The sequence below is a fragment of the Trachypithecus francoisi genome, unplaced genomic scaffold (assembly GCF_009764315.1).
Source record: "Trachypithecus francoisi isolate TF-2019V2 unplaced genomic scaffold, Tfra_2.0 Contig01579, whole genome shotgun sequence".
In the NCBI taxonomy this organism is placed as follows: domain Eukaryota; kingdom Metazoa; phylum Chordata; class Mammalia; order Primates; family Cercopithecidae; genus Trachypithecus; species Trachypithecus francoisi.
This window is the reverse complement of record NW_022681442.1, coordinates 27,893,766-27,919,174: the sequence shown is the minus strand read 5'-3', so window position 1 is coordinate 27,919,174 and position 25,409 is coordinate 27,893,766. Positions and strand designations below refer to the sequence as shown.

General features: G+C 53.8%; 1 protein-coding gene and 1 long non-coding RNA gene across 6 annotated transcripts in view; one reads left to right on the top strand and one right to left on the bottom strand.

Moving 5' to 3' along the window:
* The window catches only part of SH3PXD2A (SH3 and PX domains 2A), a 261,353-nt gene that overhangs the window by 56,964 nt on the left and 178,980 nt on the right, over nt 1-25,409 (bottom strand). For 2 of the 5 annotated variants that reach the window (XM_033183812.1, XM_033183827.1), the window contains 2 exons: nt 15,337-15,381; nt 8,044-8,175 (listed from right to left, as the gene is read on the bottom strand). In XM_033183812.1, coding sequence (XP_033039703.1) covers nt 8,044-8,175; nt 15,337-15,381 — 177 coding nt within the window. Of the gene's footprint in view, nt 1-8,043; nt 8,176-8,702; nt 8,796-15,336; nt 15,382-25,409 lie in introns of those variants that run through there. The other 3 variants (XM_033183820.1, XM_033183837.1, XM_033183847.1) reach the window with 2 other exon arrangements.
* LOC117067380 lies at nt 8,150-25,241 on the top strand. The gene is made up of 3 exons (XR_004430718.1): nt 8,150-8,198; nt 16,237-16,322; nt 23,894-25,241. It is a non-coding gene; the product is annotated as an uncharacterized LOC117067380 (long non-coding RNA).

The window sequence follows — 25,409 nt, the reverse complement described above, 5'->3', positions numbered from 1 at the left end:
CTGCCCTCCCAGAACCAGTGAGCCTTCTGCTGTTTCCTGCATTCACCAAGGCCCACCTGTCCCCAGCTTTAACAACACCTCAATGGCATCTTTCCTGACCACACCCCCACCCCCTCCCTGCTGCTGACCTCTCCACAGCGCCTGCTTGTTTCCTGACTTGTGCTTGTCAACACCTAGAATTACTTCCTTGGTTTACTTGTTACATGTCTCTTTGCAATATTTGAGCCCCATGAGGGCTTTGTTGGCCTCTGTCACTTCTGGATCCCAGCCTAACAGTCAGCTCATACAGATTTACTGATGACCGACCAACCAGCCATTGGAAGACTGGCTTCACAGGCCCCTTGGTGTTCAAACTTGGAAAAATAACATTTTGGAGATGCTCACGGGCTCAGTCAGTAGAAACCTGTTTGTCCCCCAAAGGGAAGGCGGCCAGGTGTTGCCCTGAGGCTACAACTGGGGTGAGCAGTGGTTGTCACTCTGGCACTTCTGTGGGACTTCCAGGGCTGCATACCACACCAAGGCCACCACTGACCCATATATATTGCTGAGAAATAACTATTTAAGGAAAATGGCCTTGGAGGAGTTTGGGACACGAGAGGTCCACAGAGCCAATAGGTCCACAGAGTCAGAGTCAGGCCACAGCAACTGGACACTAGGCATGTCCAACCTGGGCAGGGTGACAGTGTGGTGGAGGGAGCACCTCCATGCTCACTGCCCCACCTGCCTGCCTGGCAGCTAGCTTCACGCAAGTGGTTGGCAGCACTTGGCGTTGACAAGCCCTTGGATGCCTCCCTGACAGTAGGCCCTGCAGATCCAGCTGGAGGAAAGCACTATTTGCAGAGCCGCCTAGCCCCTGCCACACCTGTGCCTGCCACCCTCCTCCCCACACAGCCCGGAGGGCTTGCCTCAAGGCTCACTCTTCTCAGGGAGCTCTCCTGCTCACCAGCTTCCCGAGGCCCTATCCTCCCACCTCCTACTGCCCAGCTCCCACTTTTCTTCTGCTTGGGGCACCTAGATGCCTGCTGTGCAGTCACAGCCCCACCACGTCCCATACTCTTCACTCTGCCTGTCTAATCCTTTCATTCTCCCACCCCTGCTCAATGCCTCTGACTCCTCCAGGAAGCCTTCTCGACTATGCTTGTCTTCACCCCCCACACTGCAGCTCTGCACCATGCAACAGGGCTACTGAGGGACCATCAGTGTGGGGCTGTCACGAAAGCCCCTGATCCCATGAGGCCACCAATGGGACCCTGACTTCTGTCGCCAACCCTTTTTCCTGCTGGACTCTGTTGATTAGGCTGGGACAAGGATAGCTGCCCAAGCAAGAACTCCAGGGGAGTGAGTCTGGCCCCAGAACGGGTTGTCCTGGTCTCACTACCTGACAGTAAACTCTCTGCCACTATAGCCACCTCACAGACCCTCAGGACTGACAGTCCTCAGAAACCACCAAGTCAGTTCTATGACCAGAAATCGAGGCCACAAGAGAGAAACTGGCCCCCTGCAGGCTCCAGGGTTGATCTGTGGCAGAGCGGCCCCAGTCAGTGGTCTTACTAGTGGCTGTCACTTATTGAGCACCCACTGTGTGCCAGGCCCTGCATGAAGCACTAAATTCTTTTTGTGTTTATTATTATTATTATTTATTTTTTTGTAGAGACAGGGCCTTGTTATGTTGCCCGGGCTGGGCTCGAACTCCTGGCCTCAAGTTACCCTCCCACCTCAACATCCCAAAGTTTTGGGATTACACGCATGAGCCACCATTCCTGGCCCTGAATTCCTTATGAATTAGCATATACCAACCCCATAGCTGTGGGTACAATTATCCCCATTTTACAGGTAAGGAAACTGATGCTGAGAGGACCCGAGAAACTTTCCCAGGATCACCACAGGAAGTAACCAAATCAAGATGAAAAGCAGGCTTCTCTAACGCGAAGTCCCTGTTCCTAACTGCTAGGCAATCCTGCAATCTCATTTGCAACATAATCTTGATCCTGGAGTGAATAAAGCTGAGCGGAAGGGCCCGAGGCTGGGCTAGCATGCCTGCCTCTGCTCCTGGCTTTATCCTCCCCGGCCCTTGCCCCTCCAGCCAGCTCTGTGAAGTGGGTAACAGCTGTACACTAGAGATCGTCTTGGGCCAAAAGGGACTCTGCTGATGAGACTGATATAGCAAGAACACACACACAGGCTGCACTCCAAGAGAAGAGCTGTTGGTGCACAAGGCTTTCTGATGGCTAGGACAGGACCTCGTGGGCAAGGCACCACCTCTGTGGCACCACATCTAAATGGAGACTGGTTCACTGGAGCCAGCATTCTACTGTTGTAGAAATAAGTATGTTAGTTCAGTTAGCCGCAATGCAGACTACAATAAACCTGCCCTTCTAGAAACAGCCTAGCCTATCTTTGTTGGGACACTTCTTTTCCAGGAGCAGGCGAATGTGGAAGTCTGAATTATAATAATAATCAGGTGGTTACACAGTAAGCACAGAATCTAAGCAAGATGTAGAAGACACATATAAAATCCATTTAAGACAATGCAGGCTGAGCGCGGTGGCTCACACCTGTAATCCCAGCACTTTGGGAGGCCGAGGTGGGTGGATCATTTGAGGCCAGGAGTTCAAGACCAGCTTGACCAACATGAAGAAACCCATCTCTACTGAAAACCACAAAAATCAGGCAGGCATGGTGGTGCATGCCTGTAATCCCATTTACACGGGAGGCTGAGGAAGGAGAATCACTTGAACCTGCGAGAGGCAGAGGTTGCAGTGAGCTGAGATTTGCACCACTGCACTCTGGCCTGGGTGACAGAGCAAGATCCTATCTCAAAAAAAAAAAAAAAAAAGCAACGTCTGTAAGGCTATCCCAGGCTCACAATACAGTATATCAGAATAAGCACATCAATTAGACTCTAAGCTCCATAAAGGCAGGAACCTCATGGATGTATACACAATTAGCACAAAGTATTCAAGTATTCAAGAACTGAAATAAATGAGTGAATAAATAAACCACTCCTACATAGAGTGTATTTCATCCTTACAGAAAGCCCATGTGGTATGTATCACTACCTACTCTTAACCATCAGAAAACGAATTGATTTCTACTTATATCACACAGTATAGACTTAGATCTTAAACCCAGTATTGGAATTCTGGATTCTTCACCCTCCCCACCACATGCACAGGTACTGAACAAGTAAAATGGCTGCAGCCACCATGTTTTTGGGTAACTTTTCCTTAAAACCTGCCCACCAACAGCCTCTGCTGAAGAGGTTGCTTAGGTAACCATGTTTATACGCTGTGATGCATCTCTGGGACACAGCCTATTGGACCAGGGCTGGACACCCGATCTAACATTTGCCAATCCATTGCTGGTGAGGAAACAATCAGATTCAAACTTTGAATTCTGAACTCAGAGAACCAGAGGTTAAACTCAGTTGTTGGGAGAGATCTCAACTGAAAAGTCATGCAAGTCTGGTCCTGAGAAACCAATGCCACTCAAATAAGCTGCTGTCATGGTTGGGTGAGAGGAGAAGGCAGGCTGATCTGCAGTTGGAAGAGCACAGCTGTGCTTTAAATCTGCATGGTAGCTGGGTGCGGTGGCTCACGCCTGTGATCTCAGCACTTTGGGAGGCCGAGGTGGGTGGATCACCTGAGGTCAGGAGTTTGAGACCAGCCTGGTCAACATAGTAAAACCCTGTCTCTACTAAAAATACAAAAATAGCCACCCGTGGCAGGTGCCTGTAATCCCAACTCCTTGGGAGGCTAAGGCAGGAGAATCGCTTGACCCAGGAGGTGGAGGTTGCAGTGAGCTGAGATCATGCCACTGCACTCCAGCCTGGGCAACAAGAGTGAAACTCCATCTAAAAAAAAAAAAAAATCCACATGGTAAGAAAGAGAGACAGAGAAGCTGCTTTGGCTTGTGCTGACTTTTGGTTCCCAGTCCCAATCCCCTAAGGCTGATTTACTTCTCACCCCTGGGTTTGGTGAGATTTTCCTTTATTGCTTCAATAATCTCTTGAGAAAGTCTGAGTGAATTTCTGTCCTCCACTCACAACTCAACTGGGACTAAAGCATTGACCCTAGAGGGGAGTAAAAATTCTCAAATTCTTCCCAAGGTTTGGTTTTCTCACTTGTAAAAAAAAATTATGGACCAGGAGCTCAAAATTCTTTGCTTCCATGGAAGTATAAGAACTCCCAATGTATTATGCTGGTGCAGGAAGTAAGCAAAGACTCAGAAAAGAAAGGTGAGGCAGGAAAAATTTTGTTGACTCATCTGCCCACTTCTTCCCCTCGCCTGCAGTCCTGAGAAGAAGGAAACAATCCTAGGAAGTTGGATGCAGCTTTGCTCAACGCAGAAATCAGAGTGACCAGGACCCTGATGTCATCATGCTGCCAGAAATTATGCCTGCTGGAGAGGGAAGCCAATGCAGCATTTGAGGCAAATGAATGTCCTCAAGAGGACATTCTTTAAAACCTGCCCACCAACTTATGCACTGCTGCTTATGTCAAGGGTAGAGGGGTTTCCAAAGACAAAGTAACAATGGCAGCTGCATGCCCTGGTATGGCTTGCTTGGTGGCAAAGCTACCAAAACTGAATCTTTCTGCTCTACGTGTTCCTGTTGATCAATGGAGAAAGAGTCCTTTTCTGATCTGGCCCTAGGCCCACTGGTTGATCACAAAAGCTTTCCTTAAAGCTACTTAAGTCCCACTTTGGGTTTCTTTGACTCCTGTTCTCTGGAATAGGTTTGTCCTCAGTCCTAAGTACACATCACCTTCCTCAGATCCTCTCAGCTGTTTCCTGTCCTCAAGTTCAATGGATCAATGAACAACATGAATTCCCACTAGCTGGAAGGATGGATGCAGAGACAACCTTCCCCACAGATATTTCAGGGAGCTCTGCAGCTATCTCACCCAGCCTGCCTCTCTCCTCAACCTACAGCATCGCCAACTTGGGCTTCCACCCTTCCCACCCGGGATGGGTCCATTCTCAGCCTCCCTGCATGGCCTCTGTTGAGGGGAGAGATCTTAGCTCTTGGACTCTAAGGCAATTACTTAGCCTCTTAGCCTATTACTTCAGCCACAAATTGGTGAAACTGCCTTCTCTTGCATGGTGTTATTCCATGATATCCCAATAGAATGATGTGTGTGAAGCATGTGGCCTGCCACTTGGTGTTTACTGACTCAGAATCACCTTCCATGCACATCTCTCTTTAGACCAATGAGAGCACAGAGGGGCTCTGATGAGCAGGCAGAGTCAGAGGCGGCTGGGTCCCCCTGTGGACACTCTACTTGAAGCAATCCTAGCCAAGTGAGAGGACACTGGCAGAGTCCTGGCACCCTGTGGGCAAGGCAAGGCCCAGGGAGGTGGGGATGGTGCTGGCTGGGGCCACTGCCCAACAATGCAAATGGAAATGCCTCAACACACCCACCGTGTCCCAAGGTCAAAGGCTTCACAATTGGGTCTTTGTTCCTGAGTTCAAAAGCCTCACTCACCACTCCTTCCAAAGCCAGCTTGCAGGACCAGGACGCACAAGACGCCTCCTCTCCCCCACCGTCAGGCCTCCAGCTTCCCTGAGCTGGGAAACCACCCTCCCAGAGATCTGCAGCTTGGCTCTCTTCCTTTCTCCCCTCCACCCACTTCATTTCTCTGGTTAGGCTGGTTGTATACTCCAGGCCTCCTGGTAGATAGCAACAGATGGGTTTGAAGAGGCAGGCACAGCAGTCCAGGTCCTGTGCAAACATCTGCAGCTGAGCAGCTGTCTCCACCAAGGGTAAAGATACCAAACTCCCAGAAGTAGAAAAGCCACGTTCAGGGAAGCTCTTTCTATCCGACACCTAGGGTCCCACCAAGTTTCCCAGCCATGGAGTTCAGACCTGAGAGAGAGCTCAGGGAGGTTATTTGCTCCAGCCCCTGCTTCCAAACAGCCACAAGGTCATCTTCATTTTATGGAAAGAATAACTGAGGCCCAGAGAAGTTAAGGGACGTGAAGCCCCCAAGCAGGTAGTGGCAGGTAGAATGCGGCTTCTAAGAACAGTAGCTCCCTCACACGGTCTGCATACCAGACTGGCCTCTCTGGCCACAGGTGGCCGTCGGGAGCTGGGGTACCTGGGCCACCTCTAACAGCCATCGGCAGCTCCTCAGGAGAGCAGGCATCTCCCCCTTTGTCAAGGCTCCTTCCCCCAATCCTAGGACTCCAGTGTCCCAGGGTCCTATAGATGGGACAGGAGGGGAGAGGGCACACACGCCCTGGGAATCCTGGAGTCTTCCAGCAGGATGACTTCCTCTTGTGTGCTGTCTCATCTTCAGCCATCCTGGCCAGTGGCTGGCAGCCCCCAAAGACATGCGGGTTCACTACCTCCTGCTGCTCGAGGGTTAAAAAGCTATGGTGTGACAGGCAGGCCTGGTGGGAGAACCGTTGGTTCCTGCAGAACTTCCCTAGCCAGAAGTTCTGAGAAGAACCAACCACCTTTCCTGATGCAACCCCCTCACCTGAGGTCTCCCATGTCACCATTAGAGATCCATTACTTTGGGTCCTCAGGTGCTGGGGGTTTCCAGAGTCAGACCCCCATGACATTGCCAGCTTCCTTTGGGGGAAGGGAGGTGGTGCCACGAACATGACAAAGGCTGAGGACAAAGCTGCCCAGGGAGGAGCCCAGTGTGGGCACCTGGGACGAAGGGTTGAGGCCTCACAGCAGGGACATGGCTCTGCCAGGGAGGACTGTCGCTGCTGACCACCTTGGTGATGACTCCAGGCACAAGGGCAGACACAGCCTGACCTGAGAGGGGAACAGGCACTTCGAAGACCTCAGAGCAGGAGGGCCACAAGTCAGGCCCTATGTGCATATCACAGCCCTGTTCCCCAGAGCCACCGGTGGCAGGAGCCTGCACCCACCTCCCCCAGGAGGCCCACCGGGCTTTCCTCAGCATCCCCACAGCTCCTGGCCACCTGGAGGCACAGGGTTCTGCTTCGGATCTCAGGAGACTCGCTTCCCCGCAACCTCCCTGTGACTTGGTTTTGTCTCTACAGAGCAGGCACTGCCGTCCTAAGCATGCTTTGTCTTTCCTTTGGGGTTTAAACACTGGCAAGGCACAGAGTGGGACTAGGAGAGGAGAACAGGTTCCTGCCCTCTGGAAGTATCCACCAAACACCATTCAGAGAGGCTCTGAGCACAGGGGCCTTCCCTGCAGCAAACTGAAACTGAAACAAAACACCCCAGAAACCCACGCAAGCCCTGGGAGGCTGTGGGCTGATGGATGTCCTGGGCTCGAGTCCCATCCCTGGCTCTGCTGGGGGCCGAACAGGCCTGGACTGACAGGCTTGGGCTCTCCTCTCTTCACCTGCTACGACTCCTGCTGCCAGGAACACCAAGGTACCTTTGCACCCTCCGTGGCACCCTGAGAACCAGCTGCCCTGGGCAGCTGTCAGGACGGCCCCTGTCAGTCTGGGACCTTGCCCGGCCCGGGCTGGGCCTGGCTGCATCCCCCTCACTGCGCTTGCTTTCCAGGTCCTGGGGCCTCCAGCTCGGCAGGGGGCAGTCAGCTCCCCAACCAGACCCCAGCCAACGCCCACAGGCCTGGCCCTTCCTCAGACAACACGCCAGGGACCTGGAAACCCTGGACCCCACCTTGACAGCAGGGCCTGCCTTCCCCATCAGCTGTCCTGCCCCTGCCTGGACCCTGGCTCAGAATATGGCGTATGGAGGATGCTGTTGTTGGGCATCCCTGAGCTGAGAGCACCCTGCCCCACGGGCCTCTGAGGGCATGGGGACCCCAGCAGGGCTGGCCACTTATTCCTGCGCTGTGCCTGAACTTGCATTAACACAGGCTGGTTAATTACCCCGAGCAAGGGAGACATTCTTCCACCACCAGGCAAACTGCTGGCCTGCAGCCCAAACCAACAGGGGGAAACTTCAACCGCCTCGGCCCTCTCTCTGCCAGATGGAAATAACGTATAGCTACAGCGGTGGGGGAGGAGGGAGGAACAAAAACCAGCCTGGCCAGGGGGCCAGACCGGAACCCCAGTGGACGGCCAGCGGCCAGGGCACTCACCGCTCTCGTTCTTCTCGATGACATCCACCACCTCCCCGGCCTGGAGGCTCAGCTCCGAATTCTCCTGCTTCTTATAGTTGGACACCACCACGTACTGTTCCAGGATCATGGGCTCGGCGGTGGCGTCGGCACCTGGCGAGGGCAGAAAGCACGCGGTGAGCCAGCGGCCGGCCATGGCCCCGCGGCCGGGGCGCCCCCTGTCCATCGGCCTCCTCGGGGGTGGCTGCTCTGTCGCCAGCGCCGCTCCCAGGGGCAGCCGGCAGCCGGGGCTCGCAGCTCACAGGGCGCCAAGGACAGGCCATATAGCAAGGCCCCACACCGGCCCGCTGCACCGCGGGGTCCGGGGGACATGGGGAGCCAGGGGGCCGGGGAGGGGACGGGCAGGAGGAGGAGGAACGAGAGAGGCAGAGCGGAGGCGAGGCGGAGGCCAAGGAAGCTCAGGAAGAAGCCTTGTGCTGCGATGAGTTAGTCACAGCCCGGCATGAGGGAGCCTGCGGGGAGGCCTGGGGCCCACGGGGACTCTCCGGCCTCCCTCTCGGGCCGGCAGGGGCATCGAGAAGGGCGGCGAGCCAGCGGGTGGGCGGCCCATGAGGGCTGAGGCCAGAGGCAAAGGAAAGGCAAGCAGGAGGCTCCAGCCTCTGCCCCCAACCCCTGCAAACCCGAGAGAAAAGGCAGCCCTGCTCCCTCGGGCGGGAGAGGGAGAGGAGAGAGCGGGAGAGAGCTTCTCCGCGGCCCAGGCCCAGGCGAGGAGTCAAGAGGGTTTGAGGCCGCCAATCACTGGGGTTTACTCGCAACCCTTAAATAGAAACACATGAGACCCGTCGAATGAGGAGCCGGGGGTGGAGGCAGGGGAGGGGGAGGAGGCCCAGACTGTTTACTTGAAACCCAAGAAGAAAGTCCCCGCGCCAGCGGCTGGCGAGCCCAGCCCGCCCCCCGCCAACTTTTCTTCAAGTTCGCTCCGTTCCTACCCCTGGGACTCACCCAGGCGCTGCCACCGAGCCCAGGCCGGGTGCAGTCAGACCAGCCTCAGCCCTGCCCCCAGCCCTGCTTCCAGAGAGGGCCCTCTGGCTGCAGAGACTGACTCAGTTTCTCTCTGCCTTTCAGCGCCGGGGCTTGTGGTCAGGCCCCTGGCAGTTTGAGGGGCTTGAGGGGTCAAAAGCTGGGTGCAGCAGAGGGAGGGCAGGCGGACTCCCAGGAGCAAGCAGCTTCTCTGTTCTCCTCGGCCACCGGACCAGCGCGACATTCACTAAGCAGGCACCAGGCAGGAAGGCAGACAGGCTGGGTGCTCTCTTAGCTTCCTAGCTGTATGGCATTGGATGCTGCTTAAACCTCTGCACTTCAGCTCTTCCCATCACCATTATTAGGGTGGGGGTGGGGATAAGACACTTAAAATATGATGTGCTTTTAGCTAGGAGTGAAAAGGATCCACTAACCAGAGATGGACTAGTCACCTCCTACAGGAAGCCTTTTCAGACCACCCCCGGCCCAAAGGGAATTCCTAGTACATTTTTTTTTTTTTTTTTGAGACAGGGTCTCTCTTTGTTGCCCAGGCTGGAGTGCAGTGGTGCAATCATGTCTCACTGCAGCCTTGACCTCCTGGGTTCAAGCAATCCTCCCACCTCAGCCTCCCACGTAGCTGGGACCAAAGGCACACACCACCATAGCCGGCTAATTTTTTTATTTTTTGTAGAGATGAGGTCTCACTTTGTTGCCCAGGCTGGTCTTGAACTCCTGGGCTCAAGTGATCCTCCTGCCTCGGCCTCTCAAAGTGCTGGGACTTTAGGCATGAGCCACTGGGACTGGTATAAACTATATGTCTGCCAATTTCCTTGAAGGCTAGGGGGCTTCATGTCACTAGCCTGGCTACAAAAATTGCTGAGGGTCTCCAAGCTCCACACAGCCCCCTTGATGCCTCAGCCTACAGCCACATTTCCCACACGCGTGAGTTTGATTTGGCAAATGTGATGTGCCAGGCACATTAACTGCCCCATTTCATGCCCACAACATCCCCCTTATCTTTCCATTTCACACAAGACTAACCAGACGCCCCTCTAGAGCAGGCAAGAGACGACTCCAGCTCCCACAGCTGCTATGAAGAGCATCACATTCATTCAGTATGATTTTGTTCAGGCCCAAGCCCATCTGTCTTTCCATTGCAGAGTAACTGCCTCTGATTTGTTTCCATCAGTCTGGTTCTTCTAGCACAGCAATCCTAAACTTGGTAGCACAGAATCACCCAGAGAGCTTTTTAAAAGTATTGATGCTGGGCTCCAGAGAGACAAGTTTCTTTGGTCTGGGACTCAGGCATGAGTGGTTTTTGGACATCCCCTCTGTGTCCCCATGGTGCGTGTGTGCACCCTGGAGCAAGAAACACTACTGAGATCTTTGGGGTCCTTCTGTCAGGGGAGGCTCCCTCCAAACTAGGGCAGACGGCAATGGCCACAGAACTCTAGGAAATCCCAAGGGGAGGCCTCCTTCTAGGGAAAGAAACCCACTGCCCCCGGCAGTTTTCTCCCATGAGGTGTGGGCCCTGCAGGGCCATCTCAGCCCTTTGGAGAAGCGGAAGGGACCCTGCACAGCTGCGTGTGCCACATACATTCGCACGTGCACAGTCCCGAGCAGCCCTGCTAAAGCAGGGATTATATTTCAGGCAGAAATGCAACCAACAGCCGGGCAGCAGGGCCTGCCCCGCCTCTGTACTTAGGCGTGCCAGCTTCTGTGCCTGCCCCTGCCAGCTGGGCAGAGGCAGTGCCGGGTGCTGCACTGACGGACTACCTCCCACTGTGCCCCTAGGGGCACGGTAGTGCCTGTTCCATGCCTGGAGCCTCTGTGGCCAACAGCACTTCTTAAGTGCACCCGGCACAAAAATGGCCATCCCTGCCCTATGCGAAACAGGGCCTCCTTTCCCAGTGTGGGGGTACTGGATGAGAAGAGTGGGAAAGAAAGGCTCCAGCAGCAAACAGAAGAACAGAGAGTTCTGTGGCATGTTAGAGAGCCCGCAAGCCCTGAGTGTGCCCAGATCATAGCAGTAGTGACAGCAAGCCTGCATCAGTGCTGACTGGGAGGCCCCCGACAGCATGTAGCTGCCTTGTCCAATCCTCAGAGCAACCCCGTGTAGTAGGTCCTGTGACGGCCGCATTTTACGCAGGGGCAAAGCAAGCCTTGTGAGGGTAAGTGAATTCCCTAAGGTCACACAGCTGGGATTGAACCCAAGCTCACCTGACACCACTGCTGTGATCTTAACTTCCACACTGTATGTGGCCTACAATGGGCCACTGGCACCTGGTCCCCAGGGAAGGGCCCATTACATCCCAGATACCTGGGACACAGCTGCTGCTTAATAAAGACTAGAGTATGGGTTTCTTTCTCTTTTTTTTTTTTTTTTTTTGAGACAGAGTCTTGCTCTGTTGCCCAGGCTGGAGTGCAGTGGCACAATCTTGGCTCACTGCAACCTCCGCCCCCGGGTTCAAGCAATTCTCCAGCCTCAGCCTCCTGAGTAGCTAGGATTACAGGTGCCCGCCACCGTACCTGGCTAAATTTTTTTTGTATTTTTAGTAGAGATGGAGTTTTACCATGTTGGCCAGGCTGGTCTTGAACTCCTGAGCTGAAGTGATCTGGCCGCCTCGGCCTCCCAAAGTGCTGGGATTACAGGCATGAGCCACCGTGCCTGGCCTACAGTATGGGTTCCCAGTTGACTCTTGCCACCTCTACTGACCAGACCACAGTGCCTGTTAGGTGGCAGGCACTCAGTAAGTGTGAAATGAACCAGTGAAACGCGTGAACTGGCAGAAAGATGAACAGAGGGACTCGCTGGTTTGTGGAGTCAATATGAATACCTGGACTCTGATATGGAAATATAGGAAAATGAGACAGCCAAACTCGAAGGGAGAAAGGGAGACGGGGAAATCGAGGTAAGGAGGAGCAAGGAGCCCCAGCTTTGTGGCCAAAAGATGCTTGGAGGACGAGCAGGAGGTGCTGGGGAGTGGACAGACATCAGCTCATTTTAATCCAACCCAAGAAAATGTGAGGCAGGGTTTCAAAGTTGAGTTAAATCCACAGCCCCACACCCCTTCCCCCAACCATTTTCCTGGAAAATTGGCCTGAGCTTTCTGAAGGGCTGACTCTCTGGGACACAGGTAGAAAAGTTAAGGAAACGTTCTCTAGGTATTGGAAAGCACAGACAGGCTTTGGCCCCTCTCAGGAGCTGCTCCAAAGGCTGTGGGATGGACACACAGACACTCTGTCCTTCTGACTGCCCTTCCCTCCCCCTGCACAGGCAGGCTCCCAGCTCTTCCCTGTGGCAGCTGCCTCTTAGGGTGTTCCCTGGCCAGGGCAGCCGGGCAGGCGGGAGCTGCGAGCAGGTATCCAGATGAGAAACCACTTGCAGGCCAGGCAGGCAGTGGGCGATGATGTCATCCCACAGAGGCCACTCTGGATCCCCTTCCAGCCAAGGCCTGCAGAACTGGGGGCTGGAGGAGTCTGCCTGAGTGGGGAGGGGGCAGTGGAGGGAGCCTGGTGTCTTTAGATGAGGAGTGCTTGGCAGGAGCATGGAGAAGGAGTGTACCTCTTCTAGACAGCAGAGCCTCTCCTGGGTTGGAAGGGGCCTTTGCATGAGTCTCAACCAGGGATGGACCCTTATGCTTTATTACAGAGCCCCTAGTTGGACCTGCTGGGGTCCCGGGGGTCCCCTGGACCCCTGCCCCACCCTTGCCTCACATCTGCATTCCTTTAACTACCACCTGGATGGAACTCTGGCTGCCAACTTAAACTTCTCAACTGGGCTTTTGCCAAGTCACTCCCATGCTCCAACGCCTTCCATGGCTCCCTGGTGCCTATAGAATAAAGGCCAAATTCAAGCCCAGTCTTTCTTGCCAATCTGATCTCCCCAAGTTCCTTGACCCCCGTCCCCCACACCACCATTCCCTACATCACTCATGATTCAACACACATGTATTGAGCACCCACTAGGCGCCAACACCCAACACCACTGCTCCATGCACCTTCTTACTTTCCAAGTCTTTGCGCTAGCTGCTGCCCCCTGCTCGAATGCTTTCCCTTCTTTCTACCAATTTCAATTTCTCCCCAAGCATCTCTGCCCTCCGGAAGGCTCCTGATCACTCTTGTTCCCTCTCTTCTGTTCCCTCCTGAACTTTATGTTGGGCATTGCTCCCCAACCAAGAGTCTCTCGACACCCTAGGACTAGTGCCACAGGACATGACATGGGACATAGTAATTACCTGAAATTCATGATGGAAATGCTTAGAATTAGAATCTAAAGATCTGAGGTCCAGTCCTGCTTTGCCCTTACTAGCTCTGAGATCCTGGGGAGGACACATAACCTCTCTTGAGTTTTAGCTTCATCTGGAAACAGGAACAATTAGCCGTTCCTACCTCACGGGAATTGTTCTAAGCGTGGAATGAAGTGACGGGGCTTCAAGTACTATGGAAACCACAGATGTTCATTTTAAAGCAAACAGAGAGAATGGGAGATCTGGGGAGCAGCAAAGGTGTTGGTTCCTTTGTGGGCTCAGAACCAGCAGGCAGCTCGGTGCCAGGGCTGCAGGTGCCAGGAGAAGGGTGGGGAAGGGAGGCCTGGGGTTGTGTCCCTGCAACATGCCCCTCCCAGACCCCACCTTCAGCAGGCAACGGGTACTTGCCAGCTGGACTGAGAGGCAGCTCAGAGCCCCCTAGGCCTACTCGGGAGGGATGCCAGGCTAAGCAACCTGAGGCCCCTGATCTATAAGGATCTCCAGCATCAGCCCTTACCTCTGAGTTTCCTGTCTCATATCTCAAAGAACCCTCCAACACTGCAGATGGAGAAACCAAGGCCCAGAGAGACTTTGGCCCTGGACTCGCAGTCTGGCTGGGTTTTCCCCCAGCCCACACTGCCTCCCCTGGGCCTCCTGCTCCAAACAGCTGGGACCATCTTGAGACATGGTTAAGTGTCCTCCCCAGGGTCACAGAGCTAGTAAGACCCTGTGCTGGCCTCCACCCCAGGCTCCCCATGACTCGCCAACCCTGGGCATCCTATAAAAGTCCCTCTAGCCCCTTACAACTGGTTCCTCCCAGGCTGGACTGGGACTGCTGGCCCCTCCGCTATACGTTTGGTGAATAAAATGTATTGCTGTGGGCCAAGTGGGCTCTGGCTCACTGGCGCATGGAGAGGGGAAAAAGGGACAGGAGCCCAGTGATTAGCTCAGGCCCAGGCCCTCGTCACAGGAAACTCCAGAAGGACGATTGCAACGCCCTCCGACCCACTGCCTTCTCTTCTCCTCTGGACTCCTCCCAACACGTTCACCTCCCATTCCCCGCCCACAGCTGCAGCAGGAGGGGCTGAGCTTTGGGCTCTAAACCCTGGGGCTGGCTCAGCCCCACCCCACTCAGTTCCCACCCTTCTGCTTTGTCCCCTATTCCCCCAGCTTGAACCTCTGCTCTCAGGTTTGGAGCTAGAGGGTCAGGGTGTGTAACAGTCTCAAAAACGGAGGGGCCCCATAGAAGACCCTTCTGGAAATTCCATCCCTCCTCCGACCATCTCCATCCAGAAGCTGAGAACCCTGCTGTCCAGGATTCTCTGCCATGGTCCCGTAAGACCAAAGGCTGAAGGCAAGTCCCTGACTCCTGCCCAGCTCCTCCCAGACACAGACCAAGGCCCTAGTCCCTGAAGGCCATCTCAGCCAGGCAGGCCAAGCTCTGGATTGCTGGGCATGGGGGCTGCGACCCATCTTCAGTGAGTCACAGACCTGCCCCACCCCCTGCCCCAAATCTCCAGCTCCCCAGTGAGATCACTGGAAATGAGGCGTGGGTGCCAGGGTCCTCTGCTCTCAGCCTCAGTTTACTTGCCTGAAGTGAGATGAACTGTCTTTGGCTTGGCTCTCTCACTGGAACAGCCAATTGAGATAAGGCTGAAGACGCGAAAGCCCCACCACTGCCTGAGCGCTTTCTGTGTGCCAGGCGCCCCACGAGGTGGGATGGCTTCCCCTTAAGGAGGTTACACACCCCACCCAAGACAGCATAGCCAGGACGTAGCAGAGCTGGAATTCAAACCCACACAGCCTGGGTCCAGAGCACATGTGCTTACACGCTGAGCTACGTGGTCATCACTCAGCAAAGGGCCCCGCGTTCGGATCTGACCGGGGAGGCAGAGGGCACAGCAAGTGGAAGACCCCCTGCCATGCTGGCACACAGCTGCTGCACATCACAGGGAAGCACACGCAGGGCCTGAAGGCACCGGCTCCCGTGCACACGGGCCTGGAACACACATGCTCACACACATGCACGCACGCTGGGCAGTACCTGTCACGTCCTTCTTGGGCGACTCAGCCCAGCTGGACAGCCACACTTCCGAGTCCCCGAGAGCAAGCGGCAGCAGGAGAAGAGAACCAGAGAGAGAACAGTTAGGCAGGCAGGAGGTCCACAGCGAGTGGCTGCAGGCGCTGCGCTTGGCCGGCCACAGGCGGAAGGCGGAGGAGGGAGGAGAGTGATTTCCTGGCCCTGGGCTGGCTGTTGGGCGTGGGCCCGTGTGATTACAGAGGCGCTGGGACACAGCCGGCTGGGACAGGGATAATGAGGCGTCCGCCGAAATGCAGGACTCCTCTGGAGCACAGAGAATCCTACACGATCCTCCCTGGAATGGGGCCCGTGGTTATCACAGCCCTGTACAAGGCAGCCTGACCCTTCCTTTCTGGCCATGTGGGTGGCTGGGTCCCACGGGGCCTGGTGGTTGCAAGGATCCTCAAAGGCCAGCGGGCTCAGTGGCCTGGACCCAGAACCTCAAATGTCAGGGTTGGAGCGCCCAGGACCCATCTCTAGGCCTGGGGGCACCACACCCACTGGACCCTGATGTGTCATCTAGCCCTTCCTGCAGCCCCACCCACTGAGGAAGACAGATTGGCCCCAGCAGAGCAGAGAGAACATTGTTTTAGGGAGTCTCGCTCCCCAACCCCAATGCAGAAGGACAGGGACCTTGAGTGACCAGAAGAGATGAGGGCTCTACTCCAGGCTCAGACAGTGGTGTCCAATCTGAGCCTCAGTTTCCTCACCTGTGAAATGGGATTTAGCGTTGTCTTCCTGCCAAGAGGAAGGAGCAAAATCAAAGCAGCATAAAGAACATATGATTGAGATGTGATACCATTAACATCTGAATGAGGCAGAAAGCTCTTGGTCTAATCAATGGTTTGTGCATTTCTAGAACAGAAGAGAAGAGGGCCACCATGTCAAGAGCACTGACACAGTTGAACTACAGTGACTCATTTAGTCACCACGGCAACCCCATCAAGTGGGTAGGCATTTTTAGCCCCATTTTACAGGGGACAACTCTCAGACATGGAACCAGGTCTGCCGGCATCCCCAGGCTGCTGCTTTCTCTGCTGGGCTGCTCTTCACCTCCAAAGGAGCAGAGCACTGGCTGCAGTGGGGACAATTAAAAGAATGCTGAATTGCAGGTCGGAGAGACAAACCCTGGCACTGCCCACCAGGCGCTTGCCAGGAGAGGGGCCTCACCCATTCAGAGAGTACTGATAAATAGCAGCAAACACTTACACAGCATTTCCCCTCTGCCAAGCATCCGGCTGAGCACTCTGCGTATAGTAACTCGTATTTTTCCCAACAAACCTACAACGATGAGTTCTATCATCCCCTCCATTTTGCAGATGAAGCAGCTGAACCAGAGAGGTTAAGTAACTTGCCCAAGGTCACACAACTAGTACAGCAGTGTCCATCTCTTGCAGGGACACACACCTGAGCTAATCAGAGCTTGATGCTGCTCTCTATTTAAAGTACCTGACTCTTTCCCTCACTCAGCAAGCCACCTTCCAATTGCAGGTTGGCTCCCGGTGTAGAACTGGAAAGCCTGGCCCCCTTCTGGTTCTATTGTAAATTAGCGGAGTGGGGCTTTGGCGGAGACGTCTAGCAAGGCCTTTGGGGTCTGACTGCCTGGATTCAAATCTAGGCTCTGCTCCTTTGAAGAAGTGACTTACCCTCTCTGAGCCTGTTCCTGAACTTGTAAAAAATCTGGATGACGTGATGTGCTTACCTTCTAGGTTGCTGTGAGAATTAAATTAGATAATATGTAACAGTGCCCAGCGCAGTGCCTACTACATAGTCAGTGCTTGATAATGGTTAGCCGCCACTAGCAGTAACTCCCATGAGAGTGGTTAGCATGAGTCTGCCTCCCTGGGTTCAATCAGCTCTGGGGACACCCAGAAAACCATGCCCCCCGGCCTGCAAGGACAAGAACTAGGCAGTGTTTAATACTGGATGCACCAAGAAAAAGCTGGCACCCTGTTAGAGATACTGCCCTACAGTCACTCTCAGACACCGGGTTATCTGGAATGGAAGGTAGAGGGACTCTAGGGGACCTCACTCAGAGACAAACAGGGCAAAATCTGAGGTTAGAGCCCCTCCCCAGGTTCAGCAGTCAGTAGCCTCCTTGGGGAGCAGAAGCAATGCTGGCCCAGCTTTCAAGCCCTGGTAGGGCTGAAACAAGGTAGACACACCAAGGGCCTCCGCAAGGATTTAAGCTGGTATGGCCAAGGAGGTCTGGGTTCAGAATGTGGGTGTTGCTGCCTGGCGCCCACATCTTGCTGAAGTTTCAACTCCCTGCTGCTGCATCCCAGAGATGTGGCCAAGTGGGCTGCCTGCTGCAAGGCCCTGAAATGCCCCCGAGCGGGCCTAGCACCAGGCCCGTCCCAGCCCCATCTCGCCCTCTCTCCACTCCACTCTCCACTTCAGTTTGCTTGACCACTTTGCCTACTTTGGGTTCCTTTTGGGTTCTTCATAAGGAGACCTGAGAAGTGCTAACCTCTTTCAGTGAGCCAAGGAAAGCTGTTTTGCCTGGGCCTGGAGAACCCAAGAAGACCTGTTCTGCTGGACAGGTGCTTACAAAGGGCCAGATAATAAACACTGTAGGCTTTGGGGGCCAGATGGTCTCTGTTGAGACTACTCAACTCTATTCTTATAGTACAAAAGCAGCCACAGGCAATACATAAAAGAATGAGCGGGCTGTGTCCCAATAAAACTTTATTTATAAAACCACAAAGGGGGCCGGATGTGGCCTGTGGGCAGACAACCAGAGCTCATGCCTGTCGCCTTCAGTCCCCATAAGCGGGCCTCCCCATAGCTCTCCGCAAAGGAAAATGAGAAGCAGACTAGAAGTAAGCCTGTCTTTTTAAAAAGAAACCTCTCTCTAAAGAAACCTCTCTCTAAAACATGATTTATTTCCCAGTCCCCTGACCTGCAGAATTAATCCAGTTCTGCTGCTCCCACTCAAAGTCCCTCCCCCTTCTCTCTAGCCCACTCTAGCAAGTTCTCAAGGGGTGGAAGGACCCCTTCTTCCTCATTACAATGAACAGAGAAGAGCCCCTGGCTCATAAACCCTCGGGGCCAGGAGGCAGACAAGGTTGTTGGCTAAGGGCTGGGAAGACGGGGAGTTGAACAGACAGAGGGATAGGGGTGAAGGAGCAGCGTGGGGGCACAGCCAAGTGAGCAGCTGTGACTGACACGAACCAACTACTTCCTGCCTTCCCCTGTCTCTGCCTCCTTCTCCTCTGGTGACCCAGAACCAAGGGTCCTACAGAGCAGGGTCATGGGCCTGCTGGAAAGTGAAGGGCATCGGACTGGAAACCTGCATCCTGGCTCCTGCTGAGAACACACTGTGTGGCCTTGGGCAAGTGGCTTAAATACTCTGGGCTTCGGCTGGGCAGTGGCTCACTCTGTAATCCCAGCACTTCGGAGGCTGAGGTGGGTGGATCACTGGAGGTTAGGAGTTCGAGACCAGCCTGGCCAACATGGCGAAACCCCGTCTCTACTGAAAATACAAAAATTAGCTGGGCATGGTGGTGAGCACTGTAATCCCAGCTACTCGGAAGGTTGAGGCATGAGAATCGCTTTAACCCGGGAGGCAGAGGGTGCAGTGAAACAAGATTGCGCAACTGCACTCCAGCCTGGGTGGCAGAGTGAGACTCTGTCTAAATAAATAAATAAATACTCTGGGCCTCAATGCTCACATCTGTACAGTTAAGTATTTGGGCCTTTTGCTCCTGTCTGATGGTCTGCCTGAGGCAGTTGTCTGACATTCTAGACCTTCCCAGCAGAAAACTGGTAGTCTCCATAACGCAAGTGGGCCACAGCGGAAATGAATCTTTCCAGAGAAACGGACTGTCCTTCCTGGGAAAACCACTTGAATGCAGGCTCAATGGAGGCAACGCAAGTCCAAAATAGCAGATGATTCAGGAGGCACAGAGGGCAGAGATCTGGAGCAAGAATAAAAGCAACCTTGGTTCTTGTGCTGGCTTTGCCACTTAGCTCGCTGACTCTGGGATAGCTGGCAAATCTCTGAACGTCTGTTCCTTCTTTTGTAAATGGGGAAAAAACACCTGTCCTGCCTTCTTTGTAGGATTAAGACTGAAATGGCGTAATGCCTGGGGGAGGTTTTGGAGGGCTGGGAATTAGGCCTCTGGACATGAAGAGGAGTAAGTGCTAGGGATGAAAGCAGTAGTTTCCTGAGAAATGGCAGGCATGCCATGTCCCTCCCTCACATGGCCCACAGTGCTCATGTCCCTGCCATGGCTGTCCCTCATGGCATTGCTCGCAATATCAGCAACAAGCCAGGCCAGGAGAAAACCAGGGGACTGCAGATTCCGGCCAAATACAGGGACCCAAAGGCACTTAGATGCTGAACCTGATCCTTAACAGGCCCAGGTGATGCTGAGAAACCAAAGAACAACACTGCAGGTGCCCCTGACTTTAAGGACAACCTACCCACCCAGTACACATATATCCAAGGACTTCATAGGAACACCCGGATAGGCCTAGGTTAGGAGAGGGTCCTTGGCTGCTCTGAAGATGGTGAGTATCTCAACTGTTCCCAATCAGTTACATGTCAAACTTCTTCCACTCTTTCTCCCCGTCTCACTACTGCACTTGACTGGTCTTAAAAATAATAATAACAAAGGCTGGGCATGGTGGCTAACATCTGTAATCCTAGCACTTTGGGAGACCACTGTGGGAGGATTGCTTGAGCCCAGGAGTTGGAGACCAGCCTGGGCAACATAGTGAGACCCCATCTCTACAAAAAATAAAAATCTAGACAGGCGTGGTGGTGCCTGCCTGTGGTCCCAGCTGCTCTGGAGGCTGAAGTGGGAGGACTGCTTGAGCCCAGGGCGGTTGAGGTTGCCGCGGGGCATGATCATGCCACTGAAATCCAGCCTGGGCAACAGACTGAGACTCTGTCTCAAAATAAATAAGTATAAAATAATTTTTAAAAGGGCCCTTATAGATTCGTAGTAAGGCTTCTTTCAATCTTGAGTAACTCCAGAGCAGTGAGAATTGGGTTGAATTTATCCAAATCTAGTCTGAAGCCATGTTTCCAGGAATGCTTCCCTGGTGTAAAGCAAGTTCCATCCATCCAAACTAATAAATCCAGAGTGGGCCATGAGCCCAGGTGGGAGAGACCGGAATGAACACAGCCAACAGCACAAACTCCATGGAGAATGAAAGAGAACCACAGGCTCAGGGGGACCAGGGCAGGGTCACCAGCCTTGTCAGTTTCTTTCCACAGCCCCACCCTGGGCTCCGGGGAGGGGAGGGGCGACAGGCCGGGGGCCCAATGGAATGAACACCTCCCTGTCTTCTCCATGCCCTTCCATCCTTCAGTATCTGTACACACTGGAGCACTCAAGCCCTCTCCCTCTTTGGGAATACCGCTCTTACCTCACTACAGCTTTGAACTGGTTTTTAAATAACTGCTGCAATTTAGCCTTTCCTCTCCCATACAACTAAACTGCACAGGACTAGATTTCTTCAGTTTCCTGCAGACTCCACGTTTCTTTTCCTTTCTGGTTAGGTCACCAGGAAATTTAGCCACCACTTTCAGGCCACCAAATAATTAGGGCCTAAGAGCTGCTAGTCCTGTTATTCAGTAGTAACAGTCACTGTCATTGTTGCCATGAACAGGGCACTTTCTTGTGGTAGGCATGACTGCATAGGCACACAGCAACTCAAATCTTTACAACAGCCCAACAGGGTTATCATTCCTTTACAAAGAAGTAGTTTGGCCTATGTGATACTCACTTTAGAGGACCTGAAACAGGTTGTCATGCTCAGAGCAGCAGAAACTGAGGGGCAACAGTGAAAACCATGTGAATGTCATCTGGGAAAAACATGGATGGCCAATTCGTAATTCTTAAAAAGTCTTAAAAAACATGGCACCAGGCTGGGCGCAGTGGCTCACGCCTGTAATCCTACTTTGGGAGGCTGAGGCAGGCGGATTGCAAGGTCAGGAGTTTGAGACCAGCCTGGTCAAAATGGGGAAACCCCGTCTCTACTAAAAATATAAAAATTAGCCAGGTGTGGTGGTGTGTGCCTGTAATCCCAGCTACTCAGGACGCTGAGGCAGGAAAATTGCTTGAACCCGGGAGGTGGAGGTTGCAGTGAGCTGAGATCACACCACTGCATTCCAGCCTGGGTAACAGAGCAAGGCTCCATCTCTTAAAAACAAACAAACAAACAAAACAAAACAAAAAAACCAAAAAAAAACATGGCACCAATTAAGATGACAGAAAACAAATAGTTCAAGTATGACTTCCAATCCAAGCACACCTGGGTGGAAGTCTGGTGTTTAGTGTGTGAGCTGCTTCTGACATGGGCAACTCTACAAAAGCTTGTTCCAGGGTAAGCAGCAGCCAGCTGGTCAGAGAAACCCATGGCATGAAGAAAGAGTGCCCTTGCACTGGAGGGCGAGGGGTGAATGCTGCTAATGCAGCAGCTTGGACCCCAGGCCTGCTCCTACACTCAGAGCCTCCAAGGCAGAGCTGGCTTCATGGAGGTGTGATCTGGGCAGTGGCCTAGGGTCCTAGGTTTAGAAGGGTCCCTGCAGCTGATTTAATGCTCTTCTGTCAGGGATTTCATTAATAATTTATGAATGAGAGAGTCTTCATTTTCATGTGGATCCTGCAAATTATGTAGCTGGCTATGCCCAAGGCCTGAGGGTTTGGGGCCACTGAGCTAAATAAACAGAAGTAAGTACTCAAGAAGAAACCTAGCAAAGCTGAATTTCTGATGGATATCTTCTTAAAGACAGAAAGCAAATCCCAAATGGAAAGCCAGGCCATTGTTTGTCTCCAGGTCCCCTCTCTCTGCTACATCTTTGGCTTCTTGGTGGTACCCCACAGGCTGGAAGGACTATTTAGGGACTCAGAACCAGAAAGGAGAAGAGACTTGCCTAAGATCGCACAGCAAATAAGCAGTAGGGCTGGAGCTAGAATAATTATACCAGTTTCCATTTACTTAACATTCATGCTAGGTGCTGTGCTAAACATTTATGAACATTTTCTTGTTTAATCTTTACAACAGTCTGTAATTTACAGATGAGGAAAGTGAGGCTCAGAGAAGTTAAGGCTCTGGCCGGGCGCGGTGGCTCATGCCTGTAATCCCAGCACTTTGGGAGGCCAAGGTGGGTGGATCATCTGAGGTCAGGAGTTCGAGACCAGCCTGTCCAACATGTTGAAACCCCATCTCTACTAAATATAAAATTAGCCAGGCGTAGTGGTGCATGCCTGTAATCTCATCTACTTGGGAGGCTGAGGCAGGAGAATTGCTTGAACCCAGGAGGCAGAGGTTGCAGTGAACCGAGATTGCGCCATTGCACTCCAGCCTGGGCAACAGAGTGAGACTCCTTCTCGGGGGGAAAAGAAAAAAAGAAAAGAAAAGTTAAAGTTCTTTCCCAAGGCCCTACAGCAAGAAGTGATGGCATCAGACTTAAACCCAGGCAGGCTGGCCAGGAATTGGGAACAAAGGGTCCTCATGGGGGATGTCATTTTCTGATCCTCCCTGGCCACTGGCCAAGGCTTTATTTATTTCTGCTGCTTTTTGTAAATGTAGCCATATTCCTATTCCTTTTGCTCTCAGCAAGAAAGGACTTGCCTCTGTTCCCCGGAATCCAGAACACGTGTGGGGGCAGCCCAACCCAGAGGAGGAATGCACTATTGACCCTCCGGCCCTGGGTTACGCAGTCAAGGAGCAGTTTCCCTGCTCAGGAGGGGGATGGGGTGGGATAGTGTGCAGTGGGGGCTGGGCCTGGAGACCCTCCACAGCCCCTTAGGGACTAAGTCCAAGGGTGCTGGCATAGGCCAGGCCTGGGGCCAGAAGGGTCAGCCCAGCCTAAGTGGGTGTGGATGGAGAGGCCAAGGACGCCCTAGGAGCACTGCGGCTGCCTAAAGGGGGCTGCCCTGGCACGGAGTAGCCGGTAGTTCTGTCACCTCCCTCCACCCTGCTGAGAAGACCCGAAGCTTCCTAGTTAAAGACAGGTGCTGGGTTAGTAAGAGGTGCTGTGGGTGGAGAGAGGGGTGCTGGCCAGGGAGGCTGGCAGGTTCAGAGCCTCTCTGCTCCCAGCAGCTGCTGCCCAACCCGCGGCAGCTCTTTGGGTTGCGGCCTCCCCCTCAGTTCTCAGGTTCTCACCTCTCCCCACCCCAGGGCATTTGTATGCAGAGAAGAGACAAACTCAAGTTTGTTCTGAGTTCCAGGATCCCAGCCACCCGCCTCCCCGGGGTGGCCTGCCTTGGTGGTCCTCCCCCACTTACTGGGAGATCCTCCCTCCAATTCCCCCACCCACTAGCTTCCCCAGAAGCCCAAGCCAAAGCCAGTATCTGCATTCACACCGAGAAGGAACAGCAGAGGCCGGCAGCGGGATGAAGTCAGCAGCTGCCGGTCTCCAGCCCCCAGTCTTGCAATCCGCCTCCTCCCTGGCTCAGTCTCCCTGAGAGCCGCGAGTGAGTGATGGAGTCAACAGAAATGGACTCAGGACAGACATTCCCCTCCCTGGACAACGAAATGTGGAATGTCTCCTTTTCTCCAGGCTGGACTCTTGCTATCGGATTATCAATGAATCAACCGCCAACTATTTTGGGAGCATCAACGGCCCCTGCTTGAGACCATCTGACTCTCCACCCTCTGTCTAAAAGCATCAGACACACAACCACAGACACCCTCCCCAGCGTTCCTGTCTGCTTCAGGAGTCATGTAGGTTTGGGGAGATAGGCTGGGTCCCGGAAGGTCTGAGGGAGGAGACGGCAGGGCTGAGTCCTGGAGGCCTTGAAGGTATAACTGGACTCATCTTTGGGGTAGGGCTTACAGAGCCTCGGGACATCTGGCTGGATGCTGCCATCCACTGGTGCAAGACGGGGTAGGGATGGGGGGTCAGGGGTAGGAGGAGAATTCATTCCTGGACTGAGGTTGAGGACACCCACTTTTCAAGGTTTGCTGTCTCCCTCATCATGCCCTGAGCAGGATCTTTGTTCACTGACTGTTCCCACTGGCTCCAAATGTCCGGTTAGGGCTGTAGTCCTAGCAAGCGCATAGCACATAGTAGGTGCTTAATAAAGATTTGTTTTGAGTCTCTTCAATCAGACCTTTAGTTCCTTCAAGGCCTTAACCCTGTCAGCACCCCACAACACCTTGAATGTAGGAGATGCCCAATTAACCCTCAGTGGCTGATGGAAAGACGAATACTCACTGCTCTCCAGCCCAAGGGCTCATGGAAAACTGAGGCCCAGCTACCCCACTGCACCAGGACCCTCCTGGTGCCCACAGCTCTGCCCTCTCTAGTCCAGGCTTGGCCTCTGGAACCACATACAGGCATACAGGCCTGGCTTGTGCTGGGCAGTGACTCCCATGCAGCCCTCTGAGCCTGCAGAACACCCTGAAGGGCTGCTGGCTCCCAGCATCTGCTTCAAAGCCCTTTAAAGAGATTTTTAGAAAAATTACCCCTAACCAGTATAGTCTCTGGCAGGATGGATGCTACAGGAAACAGGAGCCAGAACAGGAACAACCTGGTCATGTGGAATGTCTGTGGGGAGCAGGGCTTGGTGCAGCCCCCCATGGTGTTTGCTGGGAGCCCCTGAGCCTTTCCTTACCCCATCCCTTCCCTGCTCAGGGGACTCAGACCAATCCCCTGAGTGCTGAGATGCCACGTAAACAGAGCTGTGCATACACGCAGTGCGCACGCACACACCACTGCTTGGGAAATCCCCACATCTGGCTCTCACGTGACCCAGCTATGCCCAGAAGGCCACAGCTGAGAGGCCCTGGAAGACGGGAGGGTCAGGAGTGTGCGGCTCTCTGGGGAGCCCCGAGTTAACCCTTCAGCACCACAGCTCGGGCGGCTCTGTCTAATGCTAAGCTTCCAGAGAGGGGAGAAGCCAGGAAGGAGGCCTGGTGCTCAGTACTCAGCCCTGGCCCTGGCTGGCTGTCCCAGCGTGGGAAGGTTGGAACACTTCTCTGGGCCTCTGTGGTCTTGACCTGGGATGTGAAAGGGCTGCTCTTTCCCTGTCCTGTCAATCCTGGTCAATCATCAGCCTCTCGGGAGTTCTCAC